At 45.1% G+C, this 18,205-nt stretch overlaps 1 protein-coding gene across 1 annotated transcript in view; it reads right to left on the bottom strand.

Annotated features, from left to right (window-relative positions):
• Positions 1–18,205, bottom strand: part of SLC2A13 (solute carrier family 2 member 13) — a 115,773-nt gene that overhangs the window by 45,719 nt on the left and 51,849 nt on the right. Inside the window, exon 4 of the mRNA XM_056107810.1 lies at positions 16,019–16,127. Within this exon, the coding sequence (XP_055963785.1) occupies positions 16,019–16,127 (109 nt within the window). The remainder of the gene's footprint in view (positions 1–16,018; positions 16,128–18,205) is intronic.

Below are 18,205 nucleotides of genomic sequence, written 5' to 3'. Positions count from 1 at the left end.
ACGCCTTCACAGCTGATCTCGGAAACGACATCAAGCTGACTGACTTCCAGCTTCACAGCCCCTCGGCTGGGACACTCCTGGGCACGCTAGTCTGCAGCTGAAAACTCAGAGGGTGGGGGGGCAAGCTCTACCCTGCTGAAGCCCCCACACTGCACACCCTACCACAGAAAGCCCCCAGAGCACCCACCACAGGAAACTCGGCTTCCTGACTGGTCCTGGGAGAGAAGCCGAGCTGATGAGGCAGCAGTGAGCTCTTCCCTGGGCTGAAGGTTCGGAACAGGCCCAGCTGTTCCCCTGTTCCCCTGGCAGCTCCCCGCTGCCCAGCTCCGGCAGAAGCCCCAGAAGTCTCCATCATGTAACGGACTGGCTTCATGACTAATCTCAGAGGAGACACCACGCCGATGGAGCTCACAGGCTAGCCAGTCTTGGGCTAAGACTCTAGAAGGGAGGAGACGGCATCCCCACCGCAGCCTGGGCTGATCTCATGAGACACAAAGACAGAGAATCAGCCCAGCTCGACAGCTCTGGGTGTGTGGCCATGGATGCAGCCTCACAACCCTCCCAGTTCCACAACACCGACAGCCCAGCGGGAACACACCAAATGAGGCAGGAAGGGCAGAGAGGCCAACCCAGCTCAGTAAGAGAAACAGTCACAGAGACACGACCAGCCACAAATGCTCCCCAAATATCAATGACTTTGATAGCAACATTGTGAGATATAGCAATTTTCACAAAACTTTTGTTACCGAACTATATTTTGACAGTTCCACCCACATTTTATTGTAATTAACAATGTAAAATAAATTATTCTGTCCTGATAAAGGGGAGGGGGTGTCTTGGGGAATGAGTGAGAAACTGGAGACAATGGTGGACGGAAGGTCACATTGGTGATGGAAGTTAGGAAAAAAAAACCCTCCCATAAATAGGTAAGCTACTTTATACATGTGAGGAAAAATCAAAAATCCAAATATATTACTGATTTGCATTTGTTCATTATAACTATCATGATTTCTATTGAAGTCCTAGCCAATCAGGGCATTCAAGCCCAATACATCAAGATCCTCCGTGAGCTGTATTGCGGATTCACTACCAGGATCTCACCATTCTACAAAGAAGTGATCGTTGGTGTCAAGAGAGGGGTTCAGCAGGGTGATACCATTTCACCAAAACTCTTCAGTGCCACCCTCGAGAACATCATGCGACGACTGGAATGGGAAGGAATGGGAGCGAAGATAGATGGTCGGCAACTACACCACCTCTGCTTTGCTGATGACATTGTTTTAATAACACCAAACATCAGCCAAGTGGCACAAATGCTGGCCGACTTTGACCGTGAGTGTGGAAAGGTAGGACTACAGCTGAATCTTACGAAGACAATGTTTATGAGAAACAGTCTCGTTCCTGATGCCCCATTCGCTCTCAATGGAACAACCATCTCCGAATGCAACAGCTATGTGTACCTAGGTCGAGAAGTCAACATGACAAATGATCTGGCACCCAAGCTGTGAGGAGGAAGAGAGCGGCTTGGAATGCCTTCAAGAACGTCGAAGAAATAGCTAAGAGGACGAAGAACCTCCGGCTCCAGGCACATCTCTTTGATTCCACTGTTCCTCCTGCATTAACATATGCCTCAGAGACCTGGGCCTACGCAAGCAGGATGAGAACGCTATTCAGGTCTCCCAAAGAAGAATAGAAAGAGCTATGCTTGGAATAACACGTTTCACTCAAATGAGAGAACGAATCCGGAGTTCTGACATCCGTCGACGATCAAGGATCAGGGACGCTGTCTCATTTGCCAAGGTGTCGAAAATCAGATGGGCTGGTCACGTAATAAGATTTAAAGACGACCGCTGGACTAGAGCTGTTACCGACTGGATTCCACGGGATGTCAAAAGACTGCGTGGCCGCCCACCTACCAGATGTCAGACTTCTTCGTGAAGATCATGAACGATCGGTTTGAGGCCCTTCATGTTCCTGGAGCGAACAGATGCCATTGGGCTACACTAGCACGCGACAGGGACAAATGGAGACGTTACTGGTGCCTGCTCAAGCAAATCGACGATTAACGGGAAGTCAGGTGATCAAGTGAAGTGATTTCTATTTTCATGGAAGGCTTGTAATGTTACTTGTACTGCACATACTTTATCAAGGTAAACAGTAAAAACATACAGAATTGGAAGGGGAATACCAAGATAATTCACATTTCACTGGAATATATCAATAACATGGAAACTTAAATAAAAAAGATGTTTTCACAAAATAACCTATAACATTTAGTGGTCTTAAAACCTAAAACTTTCTTCACTGAAAAATCCCTAATTTTCTAGAAAGAATAATTTTGCCAGCCCCAGCATAAGGCGTCTCTGGTTATTTCCACATTAGAAAGACGTGGGAAGTGATTAGTCATTTGCCAGGTGCAGAGGTGCCCACCTTGCACTGAGGTCACCCAGATGTCCAGTATCAACAACACAATTTTGTTCACTTGGACCCATGTTGCAGAAGGCCTCCCAGGGCTGTTCCCGAGAAACATCTCTCTGGCGTCTCGCTGCACTGCAGACGGGGGGCAAAGGGTCTCCCACTGGGGGCCCGTCAGGCCAGTCTGGAACCACAGCAGCTGGATGAATGCACTTCAATCTCTTACCTCCTGATAATTCTTTTTACCAGCGAACATCAATTCTTCCTTAAAATGTAACCATAGTAACAGATCGGTGAATGCATTTCTTACATCTGCTGAGCACACACAATCCGTACTCTGTATGCCTTTCAAATACTATTTTTAAAAAAAGAATTAAGTATTTAAATGAGAGTAAGGAAATACTTTAAAAATCCACATACTTAGGTTAAAAAAACTTTGATTTTTCATCGTTCACTGGTTTTGGTTTTTTGTTTGTTTGTTTCTGGGCCACACCCAGCAGTGCTCAGGGCTGACTCCTGGCAGAGCTTGGGGACCACAGAGGTGCCAGGGATCAAACCTGGGTCGCCCACATGCAAGGCAAGTGGCCTGCCCACTCCACTCTTGCTCCAGCCCTGGCTTAGTTACTTTTTTAAAAGTCATTCGGGCTTCACTATGAGAAGAACATGAGTATTCAGTATGATCCTCTGTTCCACTTCAAGCCCATTTCTTAGTCTCTGCTGTTTTACGCTCACTGGAGTTACTTCTTCACTTGTCTATATGTTGGTGCTTTTTCATAGGAAGAGTTCAGAAATTCCTACCAATTGCTCCCCTTTAAAGCATAAGATTCAGGGGCTGAGGGTGTGTCTCAGAGACAGATAACACATCTGCTAGGCCTGGGTTTGATCCCAGGCAATGCTGTGTCGGGCTAAATGTGATCCCTGGCCCCATAAGAAAGTAAATCCAAAGGTAAGTATTCGGGTACTTGCTTATTCTTCTGGCCCACGAAATAACCCTAACCTACTTAGATATGCCTATAGTCAGTCTCTTCAATTATCCAAACACCACCAAAGCCACGGGCAGCCTCACACCGTGCGATAACCACTGCCCCTTCATTACAGTCACCCTCACCCACCTTGGGAAGAACTGGTGGCTGCTGATTTTTTTTACTTGCTTAATTTTCTCCTTACCATTATTTCAGCCTCATGTTCATTCTTGATCACGTAAAACCACATCTGGCACTCATCAAAAAATAGATATATATTAGTTTCATCTTTAAGACTTTCGCGTTATTATATTCCAGTTGGGAAACTTCATCACCATCTTAAGGGCACAGCCAGATGGCAGGTAAGGAGATAGGGCAGTACACAATCAGCCAAACCTGAAGGACAGAAACCCTGGCAACAGACACCCTCTTCTGAAGCTGACAGAGGACTTTACCAAGCCAGACCACGACATGCCACTCACCAATCCCAACTGATCTAAAAACAGTCATCACGTAATCTTCTCTGTGGTGTGAGCTATGCCATTTTTGTTTTAATTTGCATCACTCTGATAATTAGTGATGTAGAGCAATTTTTCATGTATCTTTTGGGCATCTGTGTTTCTTCTTTGCGGCAGTTTCTGCTCATCTCTTCTCCCCATTTTTGATAGGGTTGGGTGCTTTGTTCCTTGTCAAGTTCTACCAGTGCCTTATTTATCTTGGATATTAACCCCTTATGTGATGGGTGTTGAGTAAATAATCTCTCCCATTCCTTGGGCTATCTCTGTATCCTGGTCATTTCCTTTGAGAAGCCTCTTAGTTTAATACAGTCCCATTTGTTTATCTTTGCTTCCACTTGCTTGGTCTGTGGCTTTTCATCCTTGAAGATGCCTTCAGCTTCAATATCATGGAGAGTTCTGCCTACGTTTTCCTCTACGTACCTTATGGATTCCGGTCTGATATCAAGGTCCTTAATCCATTTGATTTGACTTTCGTGCATGGCATCAGAAAGACATCTGATCTGAGTTCACTTTTTTTTTTTTTTTTGCGTGTGGCTGACCAGTTTTCCCAGCACCACTTTTTGAAAAGGCTTCCTGTGTCCCACTTCATATTTTTTGCTTCTTTATTGAAGATTAACTTATATATCTAAGGATCTGTGTCTCAGGGTATTCAACTCTATTCCACTGATCTGAGGGTCTGTCTTTATTCCACTACCATGCTATTTTAATCACTACTGCTGTGCAGGACAATTTGAAGTTGGGTGTTCCTTGCAGTACTATGCATAATTTCCAAAATGTAGAAACAATCCAAGTTGTCCAAAAATAGATGGCTGGATAAAAAAACAACTATGGCACACATACACAATGAAATATTACTCAACCATAAGTTAAGGTTATGGAACTTGCTGATATATGGAGGAACCTGGAGAGTATCATGCTGAGTGAAGTCAGCCGGAGGGAGGGAGACAGACACAGAATGATCTCTCTCGCACACGGCATACACAGAAACTTAGCTGCAATAGCCAATACTCAAAAACAAGGAACGCAATGGACACGAAGACCTGTATTCAGTAGGGAATACGCCTTGGGGGGGGGGGGGGTGGGTGTTGGGAGAGAGAATAGGAGGGAGCCACATCTATGGTGGAGGGAACTGCTCCATCTGGGGGAGGAGGAGGTGCGGAAGGTGGTCAAGTGTCAGGTACGAAATCCTAACAAACACAGTGCCGGAAATCACATTGCAAAACATGTTTGTTTGTTTTCTAGGTGCCTTTCCTAGAAGCAGACTGTTGGGTGGGAAGCAAATGAGGGGGTGAGGGGAATGGTGTGGAAACACTGTACGCCTGAAACCCAATCATGAAGAACTTCGTAATTTCACAGAGACTAAAAAAATTTAAAAAGAAAAAAGAATGCCCATTTTGCGCTTCTATTCAACACAGTGCTGCAACATAAAGCCAGAGAAATCAGGCGTAAAAGGAAAGTAAAGAGTGACAAATCGGACAGGAAGAAGTAAAATAATCTCTGTTCACAGATGACCTAATTTTTTTAATATAGAAAATCTGGGAGATTTCCTGAAAATCTGTTAGAGGAAATGAGTGAATTTAGTAAAGAGGACATAAAGGCAATGCACGAAAGTCAGTAGCATTTTTGCAAAGCGACGACAGAATAAAAATTAAATTATAAAAACAATTTCATGTAAGATACAATAAAAACACTTAGGAATTAAATTAGGAGGTAAAAATCTGAATTACAAGAAGTGATTTTTTCCTTAAAGAAGAGATGTAAAAACATATGCTACATTCATAAATTATAAGATTTAATATTTTCAGTATTATGTGATCTATAGATTCAGCTGCAATCACTACCAAAATCACAATTTTTTCCCTTTCAAAAAAATAGAAAACACATCTTAAACTTACAGACTCTCAACGAGCTTTTCCACAAACAGAAGAAGGGCAACATGGTACCCAAAAGCAAATAAATAGATCCTTACTTAATGAAGCATACAAAGACGAACTCAAGATGGTCTGCCACTCGGGCAAGGGGAGGGTCTGGGATGGGGGGAATACTGGGGCTTTTGGTGGCGGAAAATGTGCACTGGTGAAGGGTCGGATGTTTTTATCACTGTATGACTGAGACTTAAACCGAAAACTTTGTAACTGCTCTCATGGTGTTTCAATAAAACAACAACAACCACATGTTAAAACTGAAATGAGACACTGAGGAGAAAACACAGGGCAAAAGCTTGGTGACACTGGATTTGACAATGAGTTTTCAAATAAGAAACCATACACAGAGGCAACAAAAGAAAGACAAATTGGGCTTCACGAAAAATGTGAAAACCTGTGCATCAAAAGACAGTATCAAGAGAACAACAACAAAATAACAGATAGATGAGAGGAACCACATATCTGGACAAACATCCAGAATGCAAAAAGTATTCAGTAATCATCAAGGGGATGAAATCAAAACAACAGTGAGATAGCTCACACCACGGAGACTGGCACACGCCAAAAGGAGCAAGAACAATCAGTGCTGGCACAGATGCAGAGAAAGGGACTCATTCACTGTTGGTGGAAATGTCAACTGGTCCAGCCTTTTGGAAAACAATACGGGCATTTCTCATAAAACCAGAAATTGAGCTACCATACCACTTCTGGGTACATACCCCAGGGGTGTGAAAATACACAACAGAAAGGTAATCTATACTCCTTTGTTCTTTTTATGTCCCCCAGCGCTGTGTAATCCCATCAACGGCCAAGACCCAGAGACTATAAAACCCAGCTCCTGGAAGCGCGCATTTGTGGCCGCGCAACATCTTATTATCTAGTTCTTACTAGTTCTTACTCTGGAGAACCTGGCAGGCTGCCAAAAGTATCCGGCCCACACGGCAGAGTCTGGCAAACTCCCCGTGGCATTTTCAATATGCCAAAAACCAGTAACAATGACGGGTCTCATTCTCCTGTCCCTGAAAGAGCCTCGAATGTGGCACTTTCTAAAATCTCGGGGATAGGATGAAGAAGACGTTACTGGTGCCTGCTCGAGGCAATCGATGAACAGGATGACAGTGATACTCCTATGTTCATTGCAGCACGATTCACAATGGCCTGAATCTGGAAACAACCTAGTATCCAAGAACAGGCAACTGGAAAAAGAAACTATGGGACATCTACACAATAGAATACTACGCAGCCACCAGGAAAAATGAAGTCATAAAATTCACTCATAAATGGATGGACATGGAGAGTATCATGCTGAGTGAAATGAGTCAAAAGGAGAGGACAGATATAGAATGACTGCATTCATTTGTGGGATATTAAAAAAAAAACATAGTATGGGACTAATCCCAAGTTGTTAGGAAAAATGAAGTTATGAAATTCTCTTATAAATGGATGGACCTGGAGAGTATCATGCTTAGTGAAATGAGTCAGAAGGAGAGGAAACACATAAAGTGATTGCACTCATTTGTGGGATATAAAAATATATCTGAGACTAATACCCAGAGACAGCAGAAACAAGGCCCAGGAGGATTGGTCCATGGTTGGAAGCCTGCTTCAAGTGCTGGGGGAGAAGGCAGTTGGGATAGAGAAGGGGCCACTATGCAAAGATAGTTGGAAACGCTCACTCTGGATAAGAACTGTGTGCTGAAAAGAGGTAAAGGAACAAACATGATAACCTGTCAGTATCTGTATTGCAAATCATAATGCCCGAGAGGGACTGGATCTATAGCACAGCAGGTAGGGCGTTTGCCTTGCGTGCAGCCGATCTGGCTGGCCTGGGTTTGATTCCTCCGCCCCTCTCGGAGAGCCCGGCAAGCTACCGAGAATATCTTGCCTGCACGGCAAAGCCTGGCAAGCTCCCCGTGATGGATTCGATATGCCAAACACAGTAACAAGTGTCACAGTGGAGACGTTACTGGGAAAATCGGTGAACTTGAGCAAAAGACGTTACTTGAGCAAATCGATGAACAACAGGAGGACAGTGACTGACAATGCGAGAAAGAGAGAGAGAGAGAGAGAGAGAGAGAGAGAGAGAGAGAGAGAGAACAGCACGTAGGGTATGGGATAACATTGGTTTCTCCTTTCTCCCCTTGCAGAGAGCTCAAGTTTACTGAGTTACTCCCATCACAGTGCTCTCGAGGCACACTCAATTCCATCAGGTGCTCCCAATCTGTGCTTATCTTTAGCCTCTCCTCTGCCCTCTTCTTCCCTTATCTGTTAATCACTTTTATCCCCAAACCAGACCCCGGGACTTGTAAGGTCAAATTCTTCTGAGGACTCTGGATTTTGTACAGGTAAGTGAAAGAGCTCTTCTCTTTCCTTTACATCTTTTACAGTTTACTTCAGAGCAATGTCCTTTCTGTATAGGCACAGGAAGACAGCTAATGCTGTGCTTTTGTAACGTGGGAGTAAACTGACTCTGAATAATATTTGCTCCTGGCATCTTTCATATGTATTTTCTTGACATAAGCCTCAGATGCCTTTAGTTCCTAACATCACCCAAAGGAGAGTCCCAGCAAAGAACTGGACAGACCCAGGGCAGGCTGTAGACTATCCCGGCATCAAAAAGGGACAGGCCAAGTGCCATGAAGAATATAATAAATTCAGAGCACTGTCATGGAACAAACTCTGTCATGACCCAAAAAGAAATGACTGAGTAAGGACCCTGCTGGGGTTAGGAAAGACTGACCTGGCCTGAGGACTGTGGTCTGGGACCTATAGCGAGACGTCCCCAGGAAGAGCCGAACTTTAAGCTTGATGTATCTCTTACTGTGTTCAGACAAAATGACTAGAAATAAATGGAATACTAGCTAAGAGAAAGTAATATGCCCTTAGATGAAATCTGCCCTTGATTTTTTTTCTTTTTGGGTCACACCCAGTGATGCTCAGGGGTTACTCCTGGCCCTGCACTCAGGATCTATTCCTGGCATTTCTCAAGGGACCATATGGGATGCTGGGGATTGGACCGGAGTCGGCTGGCTGCGTGCAAGGCAAATGCCCTACCCACTCTACTACCACTCCGGCCTGGAATCCCACCCTTGAGAACTTGGTTTAGTAATCCAGAGTGCTGAAGCCCCAGATGAGATTTTGTCTTTGAGTTAATCTCCTCGAAGAACTTCCCCTGAAGGAGGGGCTTTACATCTGTTCATTGTTACGATAATGTTCACCCCCACCTATGTGTACCCCAACTTTAGGATTTCTATATAATTACACTGTGAGACCTGAATAGACGGTCACTGATTACCAGCCAGCCTATGGCCCCGGCCTCCGTTCACCCACTGCTGTCGGCCGGCCTGGGGAGGCGGATCTCGGCCAGCGAATGCACCCACCTTTGAACTCACAGTGGAGCACTTTCCTTGAGTGTGGCCAGGTCTGATCCCTGGTACCATCTATGGTCCCCTAAACCCTGCCAAGAGTGATCCCTGAGTGCAGAGCCAGGAGTAAGCCCTGAGTACCACTGAGCATGGCCCCTAAAACAAAACAAAAACCAAAAATCTGAAGAAACTGTGTGTGGGCGCTGATACAGCTACTGACTTGGTTATGTGCAGATATGCCAAAACCAGTAACTACAACTGGTCTCATTCACCTGACCCTGAAGGCTTCACCGACATGGCAGCACTGAGAAGGATGAGAAAGGAGAGGCCGACAAAATCTCAAGGCCGACCTAGGCTGCCACAACGAAGGAAGACAAAAATGATCGTCTGTACTTTCAATGCACGTATGCTAGCATCAGATGCATCCATCGAGGACCTGATGGTACAAGCGCGAATGATCAAGTACGACATCATTGGTTTGACCGAGACAAGAAGGCACGAATCTCACCATGCCGTTCACATGCCGTTCTTGTCCAGTTTTCGACACTGGAGAAGAACTGTTCCTCGGAACATGCGATAAAAGAGGTGTTGGAGGCGTCGGTGTCCTTGTCAACACAAACTTGGCCAAGAGCATTGATTCATTCGAATGCCTAACAACCCGAATCAGACGTTTACATTTGAATAGATGTGGCTCACTGCTTGCAGTTTCTATCTTTGTTGTCTACACACCAACATCTCATTATGATGAAAGAGAAATCGAGAAGTTCTACATGGAGCTAGAGAAGTTCTATAAAGAAGACCACACCTTCTACAAGATCATTGTGGGTGATTTTAATGCCAAGATAGGACCGAGAAGATCAGCTGAAGAACTTCACATCGGGACCCATGGCCTAGAATGGAACGAACAGGGTGAGAGACTGTCTGAGTTCATCATGTCGACCAAGACCATTCATGGTAACTCACAGTTCCAGAAGGCAGAATCTAAACGATGGACATGGGAGTCTCCCGGTGGACGATTCCACAACGAAATAGACCACATCATATTCAATCGACGGTTTTGCCTGACTGATGTCGCTGTTGTCCCAAAATTTCGAACGGGATCGGACCACCGTCTCCTTCGTGCAAAATTCTACCTCACAGAGCGGGGAGAAAGGGCTGCAAAGTTCAAAAAGAGAACTCCCAGAATGACCACCAACTGGGAACTCTTTGGTACTATTGCGGCAACATGGGAAGATGCCATTGTTGACAACATTGACGAGGAATACGATCGACTGGTTCAGCACCTCCATGAATGTGCGAGGAACGCCAAGAGAGAGATAGCCACAAAAAATCGCCTATCTTCGAAAACTCTTGAGCTAATTCGCCAGCGTGGTTTGGTGCATGCCTCAGGCAACCGCAAGCTAACGTCCGAGCTCGCAAAGCAGTGCAGAGATGCGATCAAGGAAGACCTCAAAGAGAGAAGAGCAGAAGTACTGGTAGATGCGGCAGAAGCCGGGAAAAGTATTCGTAACGCCCGCCTGTCCTTCGCCAACTACAAGACCAAGATGACTGCCCTCTGACGTCCTGATGGATCCATCACATCCTCCAGAACGGCAATGGAGAAGATTATCCATGACTTCTACTCAAATCTCTTCGATAGCCATGTCCACTTGCCGACATACCAAATTCCACAGGATGGATATGTCGTTCCCAATGTTCTCCCTTCCGAAATACGACACGCCATTTCGGCGGTAAAGAAACAAACAGCACCCGGCCCAGACAAGGTCAGACCTGAACACCTGAAGAACCTGCCGTCAGTACTCATCAATACACTGGCTCGGCTCTTCACTCGCTACCTGTCTGAATGCAAGGTTCCGTCCCAATGGAAAACCAGCAGGACCGTACTACTGTTCAAGAAGGGAGACATCCATGACATTGGCAACTATCGCCCGATCTGCCTATTGTCTGTCATCTACAAGTTGTTCACTCAAGTCATCCTAAATAGGATTGGCAGAACACTAGATGAAGGACAACCATGCGAGCAAGCCAGGTTCCACAAAGGATTCAGCACCGTCGACCATATCCACATGATAACCAAGCTCATTGAGGTTTCTCGGGAGTTCAAGATGCCGCTCTGTTTAACGTTCATTGATTTAAAGAAGGCCTTTGATTCTGTTGAGATGGAAGCGGTCATTGAAGCCCTAGCCAATCAGGGCATTCAAACCCAATACATCAGGATCCTCCGTGAGCTGTATTGCGGATTCACTACCAGGATCTCACCATTCTACAAAGAAGTGATCGTTGATGTTAAGAGAGGGGTGCGGCAGGGTGATACCATTTCACCGAAACTCTTCAGTGCCACCCTCGAGAACATCATGCGGCAACTGGAATGGGAAGGAATGGGAGTGAAGATAGATGGTCGGCAACTACACCACCTCTGCTTTGCTGATACATTGTTTTAATAACACCAAACATCAGCCAAGCGGCACAAATGCTGGCCGACTTTGACCGTGAGTGTGGAAAGGTAGGACTACAGCTGAATCTCACGAAGACAATGTTTATGAGAAACAGCCTTGTTCCTGATGCCCCATTCGCTCTCAATGGAACGACCATCTCCGAATGCAACAGCTATGTGTACCTAGGTTGAGAGGTCAACATGACAAATGACCTGGCACCCGAGCTGCGCAGGAGGAAGAGAGTGGCTTGGAACGCCTTTAAGAACATCGAAGAAATAGCTAAGAGGACGAAGAACCTCTGGCTCCAGGCACATCTCTTTGATTCCACTGTTCCTCCTGCATTAACATATGCGTCAGAGACCTGGGCCCTACGCAAACAAGATGAGAACGCTATTCAGGTCTCCCAAAGAAGAATAGAAAGAGCTATGCTTGGAATATCACGTTTCACTCAAATGAGAAAAAGAATCCGGAGTTCTTCGTCAAGATCATGAACGATCGGTTTGAGGCCCTTCATGTTCCCGGAGCGAACAGATGCCATTGGGCTACACTAGCACGCGACAGGAACAAATGGAGACGTTACTGGTGCCTGCTCGAGCAAATCGACGACTAACAGGAAGTTAAGTGATTAAGTGATTAAGTGTGTTTTTTTTTTTCTGAGTAACCCACCATCTGGCCATGTCCACTGGCTCGGCCATATTTCCTGACTGCATGGTAATTTTTATGGGAGAAGATCTCATTGAGACTAAAATATAAGCATGGAACAGATTCAAAATACTATCCTCACAAAAGTAAGTAAAGTAAATTAAATTAATTAAGTACAATGAACAAATGCTGGCTTCCCTGGGAACACAGCCAAAACTTTAACCAAATACCAGGAAATTTAAGAGCCTGGCAAGCTACCCGTGATGTATTCGTTATGCCAAACAGAGTAACCACAAGTCTCAAAATGGAGATGTTACTGGGCCCGCTCGAGCAAATCGATGAACAATGGGAGGACAGGGACAGTGACAGTGACAGTGGGTAAGTTTTCTATATCTTGATTGAGAAGGATACAGTCTTGTTAGCACCCCACCCTTTTTATCCTTAGACGCTATGAAATCCCACTAGCTGTGCTCCCCAGATAAGAGGACGATGGCACCAACTCTGAGTCTTTAAAGTGAAGGGTGGGCCTGGGACGGGAACTCAGTATCATCAGCGCTGATGCACTGCTGTGACCCACCAGCACATCACAGGATTAGGTGGAATCCTGTGAGATCAGCATCTTGGGGGTGACAGTGCGGCAGTGACAGTGTGTGGAGAAGCAGGAAGGTGCAAACTAGCACCAGCAGGAAGCTCACCACTCTGTCACCCTTTTTTCCTTTTCCTGTTAGTATTACATAAAATCAGCAATGTCTGGTACTCAGTGTTCAATAAAGTCCGCAAGTAACCTGATCTGCCACGTTTCCCACAGGTATCTGCGATCTCATAAATGCCCTGGAACATGATCTCCAGGGGCTGCAGGTCAAGCAGGAATGGCCTGCCCATCTGATATAACTGGTTGCTTTTCACCTGCTTTAGCTGATGGGAAAGAGAGACAGGAAAAGGTAATCTGGAAGAATCAATCTGGTAGAGAATTGATTAAAAGTAGAGATGTGGAACAGGGTCCAGGCCCCCAATATTCCCACACAAAACTTGGAATTCGAGATTCCCTTTTTCTATTGATTACTGACTTTCTGCGTAGCCTTAGAACGAGCTGTCTTCTGGAAATGCTCCTCCAGGGGACAACCTGACACATCCCTCGTCCAGAAGGACAAGGTGCTTGTCAGAGTGTGTCACACACAGCTGACTGTTTCTCCAAGGAAGAGAACACCGTGAAACCAGAGAGGAAGCACCAGGCACGCACCCACCCACCCGCTCCTGCCCACCTGACCGACCTCACCCACATGCTGTGTGGCACTGAGGTTGTGAGTGAGTCATCAGGTCGGGTTCAGAACAGATGACAATGAGAATCTGAGAGTCTTCTTCACACCCCCACCTTTCATCTTTGCCTACGACTTCCCTTTCTCCTGACACCTGTGGAAATAAACTGTAGATCTGTACAGGCCAGAGCAATAACGGCAACTATCTATCAGGAAAACTCACACTTTGAGTTTCGGTGCTATTTTTCTCTCTCTTGTGAATAGAGAAAAATCTATTCAGTTATTTTTTGAAGTCAATAAAGTAAAATAAAGTTAATGTATTTGAAGGATGTGATGATTTTAAGCACTCAAAACACCACTGATGGATAAGATAAAAGGTGATAAGGTGTGGATTGGGGCACAAAATGTTATTATACAAATTTAAAATACTTACATATACAGAGTAGTTTTTCATGGTAGAAAATGAGAAAATTACATTTTCCAAGAAGAAAATCTTTCCTTCTAGGAAACAGGGCATTAAATAGGCCAAGAAGGGGGAAAAATAAATATAATATTTCAAAACGCATTTGGAAGATTATTTATCTTTCAAAAGTTTTCCACATGATCTTTGAATAAACTTCTTGAGAAATTCAAAATGCCTCGTATTTCAAGTTTACACAAATTCAGGAGTAGAAGATGGAGTTAAAAAAATTTCTTCAGAAGATTAGGTTTGGGCCATGGATCAAGGGTGCCCACATACCATCCCACTTAGAAGGAAGAAGTTCAAAGGCACTGAAATGTACACCAAGAAAAATCCATAAACTCAGAACTCTGGACTCACAGAGCAACATTTTAGAAACAAAACAAAATGATTAATGTTTTCCCCAACTAAGACCTACTATAAATTGGAGGAGACAAAATCATGATTATTCACTGAAACCTGCAGAACGAGAGGAAGTGCCTTATACACAGGCACCGCCAGCCAGAAGCATCTCACATGTAGCATCCGACATGCTCCCACCTGCGTGGGAACTGGAGTTGCTCCTGTCAAGGAAACAGGGTTTGCCGGGACTTCCTGCCCCAGGGGAAGTGTCTGAGCTCTGAACATGGGTCACTCAGGGTCAACCCTCATCTAGGGTATAAGGTAAAGGTAAAGGCCCTCCCGTTGATCGTCGATTTGCTCGAGCGGGCCCAGTAACGTCTCCATTGGACTGGGCTGGAGCGATAGCACAGTGGTAGGGCGTTCGCCTTACACGCGGCCAACATGGCCGACCCGAGTTCGATTCCTCTGCCCCTCTCGGAGAGCCTGGCAAGCTACCGAGAGTATTCGATATGCCAAACACATCTAGGGTATAATGGCCTGTAAACTCCCTAGGGAGCCCCTTGCACGTGGCACCATTTGGACACCATCTCAACACTGTCACAAAACACTGGCTTCTTGGTCCTCACTGTCTGGATTCACACTCAGTCCTGCTATCTGACCACTTCACTTGTACCGTGCACTGAGAACAGGCCAGGGCCATTCACAGATCAGGGTGCCAGACGCCTCACACTGCACTCCAGTCTCATGGGGCTGGCACCTCGGATCTCACCAACACTCACACTCTTTACCTCCCAAACACCTGAATCTGTGGCCTCACCAACACCCAGACCCCTACTCACCCAATCTCCTCGTCAAGCACACCCCCTGATCTCTCAGAGCAGAGCCAGACCTGGCTCCCAAAAAGTGCACTCCCGAAACCTGTGGGCCACCCTAGGGCCTGCCACACTGACCGCAAAGGGGTGTGAAGAGCCTGTGAGCAGCTCGCCACACTGGACTCCACATGACTTCCCCGCCTGTGCACAGAAAACAACAACTGCAAAAGTGCGGGAAACATTCCCTCCACTTTCCAACTAGTTAATGTAAATGTCTAGATCAAACTAAGAAGCATGTCAGGCAGATAAATCAACAGTCATGCCAGTGCTCATGCAGAAGTCCAAGAGGACATCGAGACACACCCTGGCCTCTCTAGACCTCAGAGGACACGGGATCCTCCAGATCCAGGGACCTCTAGAATCCAACCCCCCTACAACACCTGATCCAGGCGAGAGTGAAAGGACACTCACCCTCAACACAGTCCACAGGGCGACACCCAGTCAGATGCTGAGTACGTCAGATCCGCAAAGGGTGTGTATGTGCCAGCGTACATATGACTGACGCCCTGAAAGCAAACGTGGACATCACAACCAACCACTCCCATGTGCTGTGCAGTCTACATGAAGAAACAGCCTGCAAGGACACATCTGAGCTGAGGATGCACATCTGCACAGGACTGGCACTGAGGGGAAAGGGTCTGCGGCTCCCGTCCGTGATCACTGCACCAAGCAAGCAATCAAGCTGGAAGAATTCTAAAGTCACTAAGCATCGTCCAAAAGGAGCGGTCTACATATTTATTACAAGTCACCACGAGACTTATCATTTTTGCATGTAAAACAATTTCTTACGATTGATTCAGTAAGAGAGCCAGAAAGTCATACGTACATGATGGTGTTAATGCCTGAGAGCTGCTGGAACATTTGCAGGCCACACCCCACAATCAAAGCCCGGCGAGTCGGGGGGTAAGTCAGCATTCTGCAGATCACAGGCCCAGCTTTTATAGAAAAGAAAGAAAAAGAGGACACAGCTATTACTGTTTAGCTCTCACAGCAATTATTCACATTAGGATGAATCCCCCTCATTTCCATAAATCAACATGACTAGGCATTTTAAAAGAGAACATACATTTTTACAGAAATATGGGCATAAGTGATGCTTATTTTTAAAACAAACTTTGTATGCATTTCAGTTTAAATTGTAAAACACAGAAGAACACAAAAGGACTGAACTCAAAACAATTTTTGATAGTAGAAACCTACTAAGTTGTCAGAACTCATTCTTCCTTAAATACCAAGAGTTGTGTACCACTATTTATTCTTCATCTACCTTCAAGATTAATTATTAGATTTCATCTGATGTGGGACTATGCATGAAGTAAGTGGGAAAATTGCTTAAATCAAAGAAACAACACTCATTAAAAAGTTAAAGAGCAGAATTAATTCCAACGTATTTGACTAAAATAATAAAATCTATTCCAAGCCACTCAACTGAACTGAAGGCATTGGGCTACAATACTGGAGTTGTGTACCATTAACACATCTACAAAAGAGTACGTGCAGTGACTGTTCTGGGCTGTCAACAGTTCCCCAGTAGGTGGACAGGAGCCCGTGTCAAGACCATGGACAGCTCCCCTCAAGGCCAGCAGTTCTGTGTTCTACATCAGTGTTTTTCAATCTTCTACTGACTACGACCCCTTCTGGCCTTGTTTGCTTCCTGTGACACCTTTGGGATATCCTGGGGGCTTTTGGGGGCTACGAGAACCTGGTTGAGAAATGTGTTATTAGATGTGGACAGTTTCCTACATGGTGGCCGGCGACATGTATATTTTAGACCACAGACAGTTCTCCATGTGCCCTCCAGTGATCACGTCAGAACAGACTTGAGTTCTGAAGCACATACCCTGGAGTCAGAATTCTAGAACATTCCTGTAAAGCTAAGAATGTGAAGCTCACACCGTGCCAGGCTGTTCCATCCCGGGCAGCCCGGAGAGGGGCGGTAAGTTCCCCTCTCCTCCTCCCCACCTCTGCCCCAAAGAGCCAGCCCCAGCAGCCGAAAACCTCCAGAACTGCCACCCTGCTCACAGTCGCTCTCCACACGCTCAGACGAGACTCAGCCAGGAGTGAGTCTATTCCTGGACCACGCAGCTGCGCAACCTTATACCTTATACCTTATACCTCTGATATACCAAGAGCAGCACACCACATTTGATAAGGTTTAAAGTAGAAGGCAACCAATCTTAGGGGGAATCATATATACATATATGCACTGTACTGTCCTCCTGTTGTTCATCGATTTGCTCAAGTGGGCACCAGTAATATCTCCATTGTGAGACTTGCTGTTACTGTTTTTGGCATATCATGGGTAGTTTGCCAGGCTTTGTTGTGCAGGCGAGATACTCTCGGTAGCTTGCTGGGCTCTCTGAGAGGGGCGGAGGAATCAAACCTGGGTCGGCTGTGTGCAAGGCAAATGCCCTACACATATGCTATCTCTCTGGCCCATGTAGAAATACAAATATACAGATATGTTAAAAGTTGAGCATACAAGGCTCAACCTTTAACAACGTATTACTAATCTCTTATGAAAGGGCATGATGCTTATTTACTAGTTTTCAAAAAACTTGAACCATGGATACTTTTGGTTTAGATTTCCCATCAAATAAAGGGCACTGGCAGTTCCCTTATTAGATTTTTTTTTTCTCTTTACAGATAAGTTTTGGTCACAGCAGTTGCGTATCTGATTCTGCAAAATAACATTAAAGAATTTCCTTTCAGTGAAATCATAAACTTAGTTTGATTGGGCAGTAAAAATAAAAACGCAAACCAACATTAATCTTCTCTCATAAAACTAAGAGACAGGAAAAAAATCTAACAATTGTATTAATGGGTTGAGTGTAAGTGAAATAAAATTTTGTCAAAATTGAATTATATTCAAGAACTTTTTGTAAATAACATTTTATAGATATATTCACTTATTTTTTTACCTCTTTCTTTAAAACACAAATTGCATACAACATAAACCAAAACAACCACATAGGTTGGAAATGGGGTACAACACATACAGCAGAAGAGGTCA

This window comes from Sorex fumeus, unplaced genomic scaffold, assembly GCF_029834395.1.
Source record: "Sorex fumeus unplaced genomic scaffold, SorFum_2.1 ptg000177l, whole genome shotgun sequence".
Taxonomy (NCBI): Eukaryota; Metazoa; Chordata; class Mammalia; order Eulipotyphla; family Soricidae; genus Sorex; species Sorex fumeus.
The sequence above is the reverse complement of the archived record's forward strand: the minus strand, read 5'-3'. Positions and strand labels throughout refer to the sequence as shown.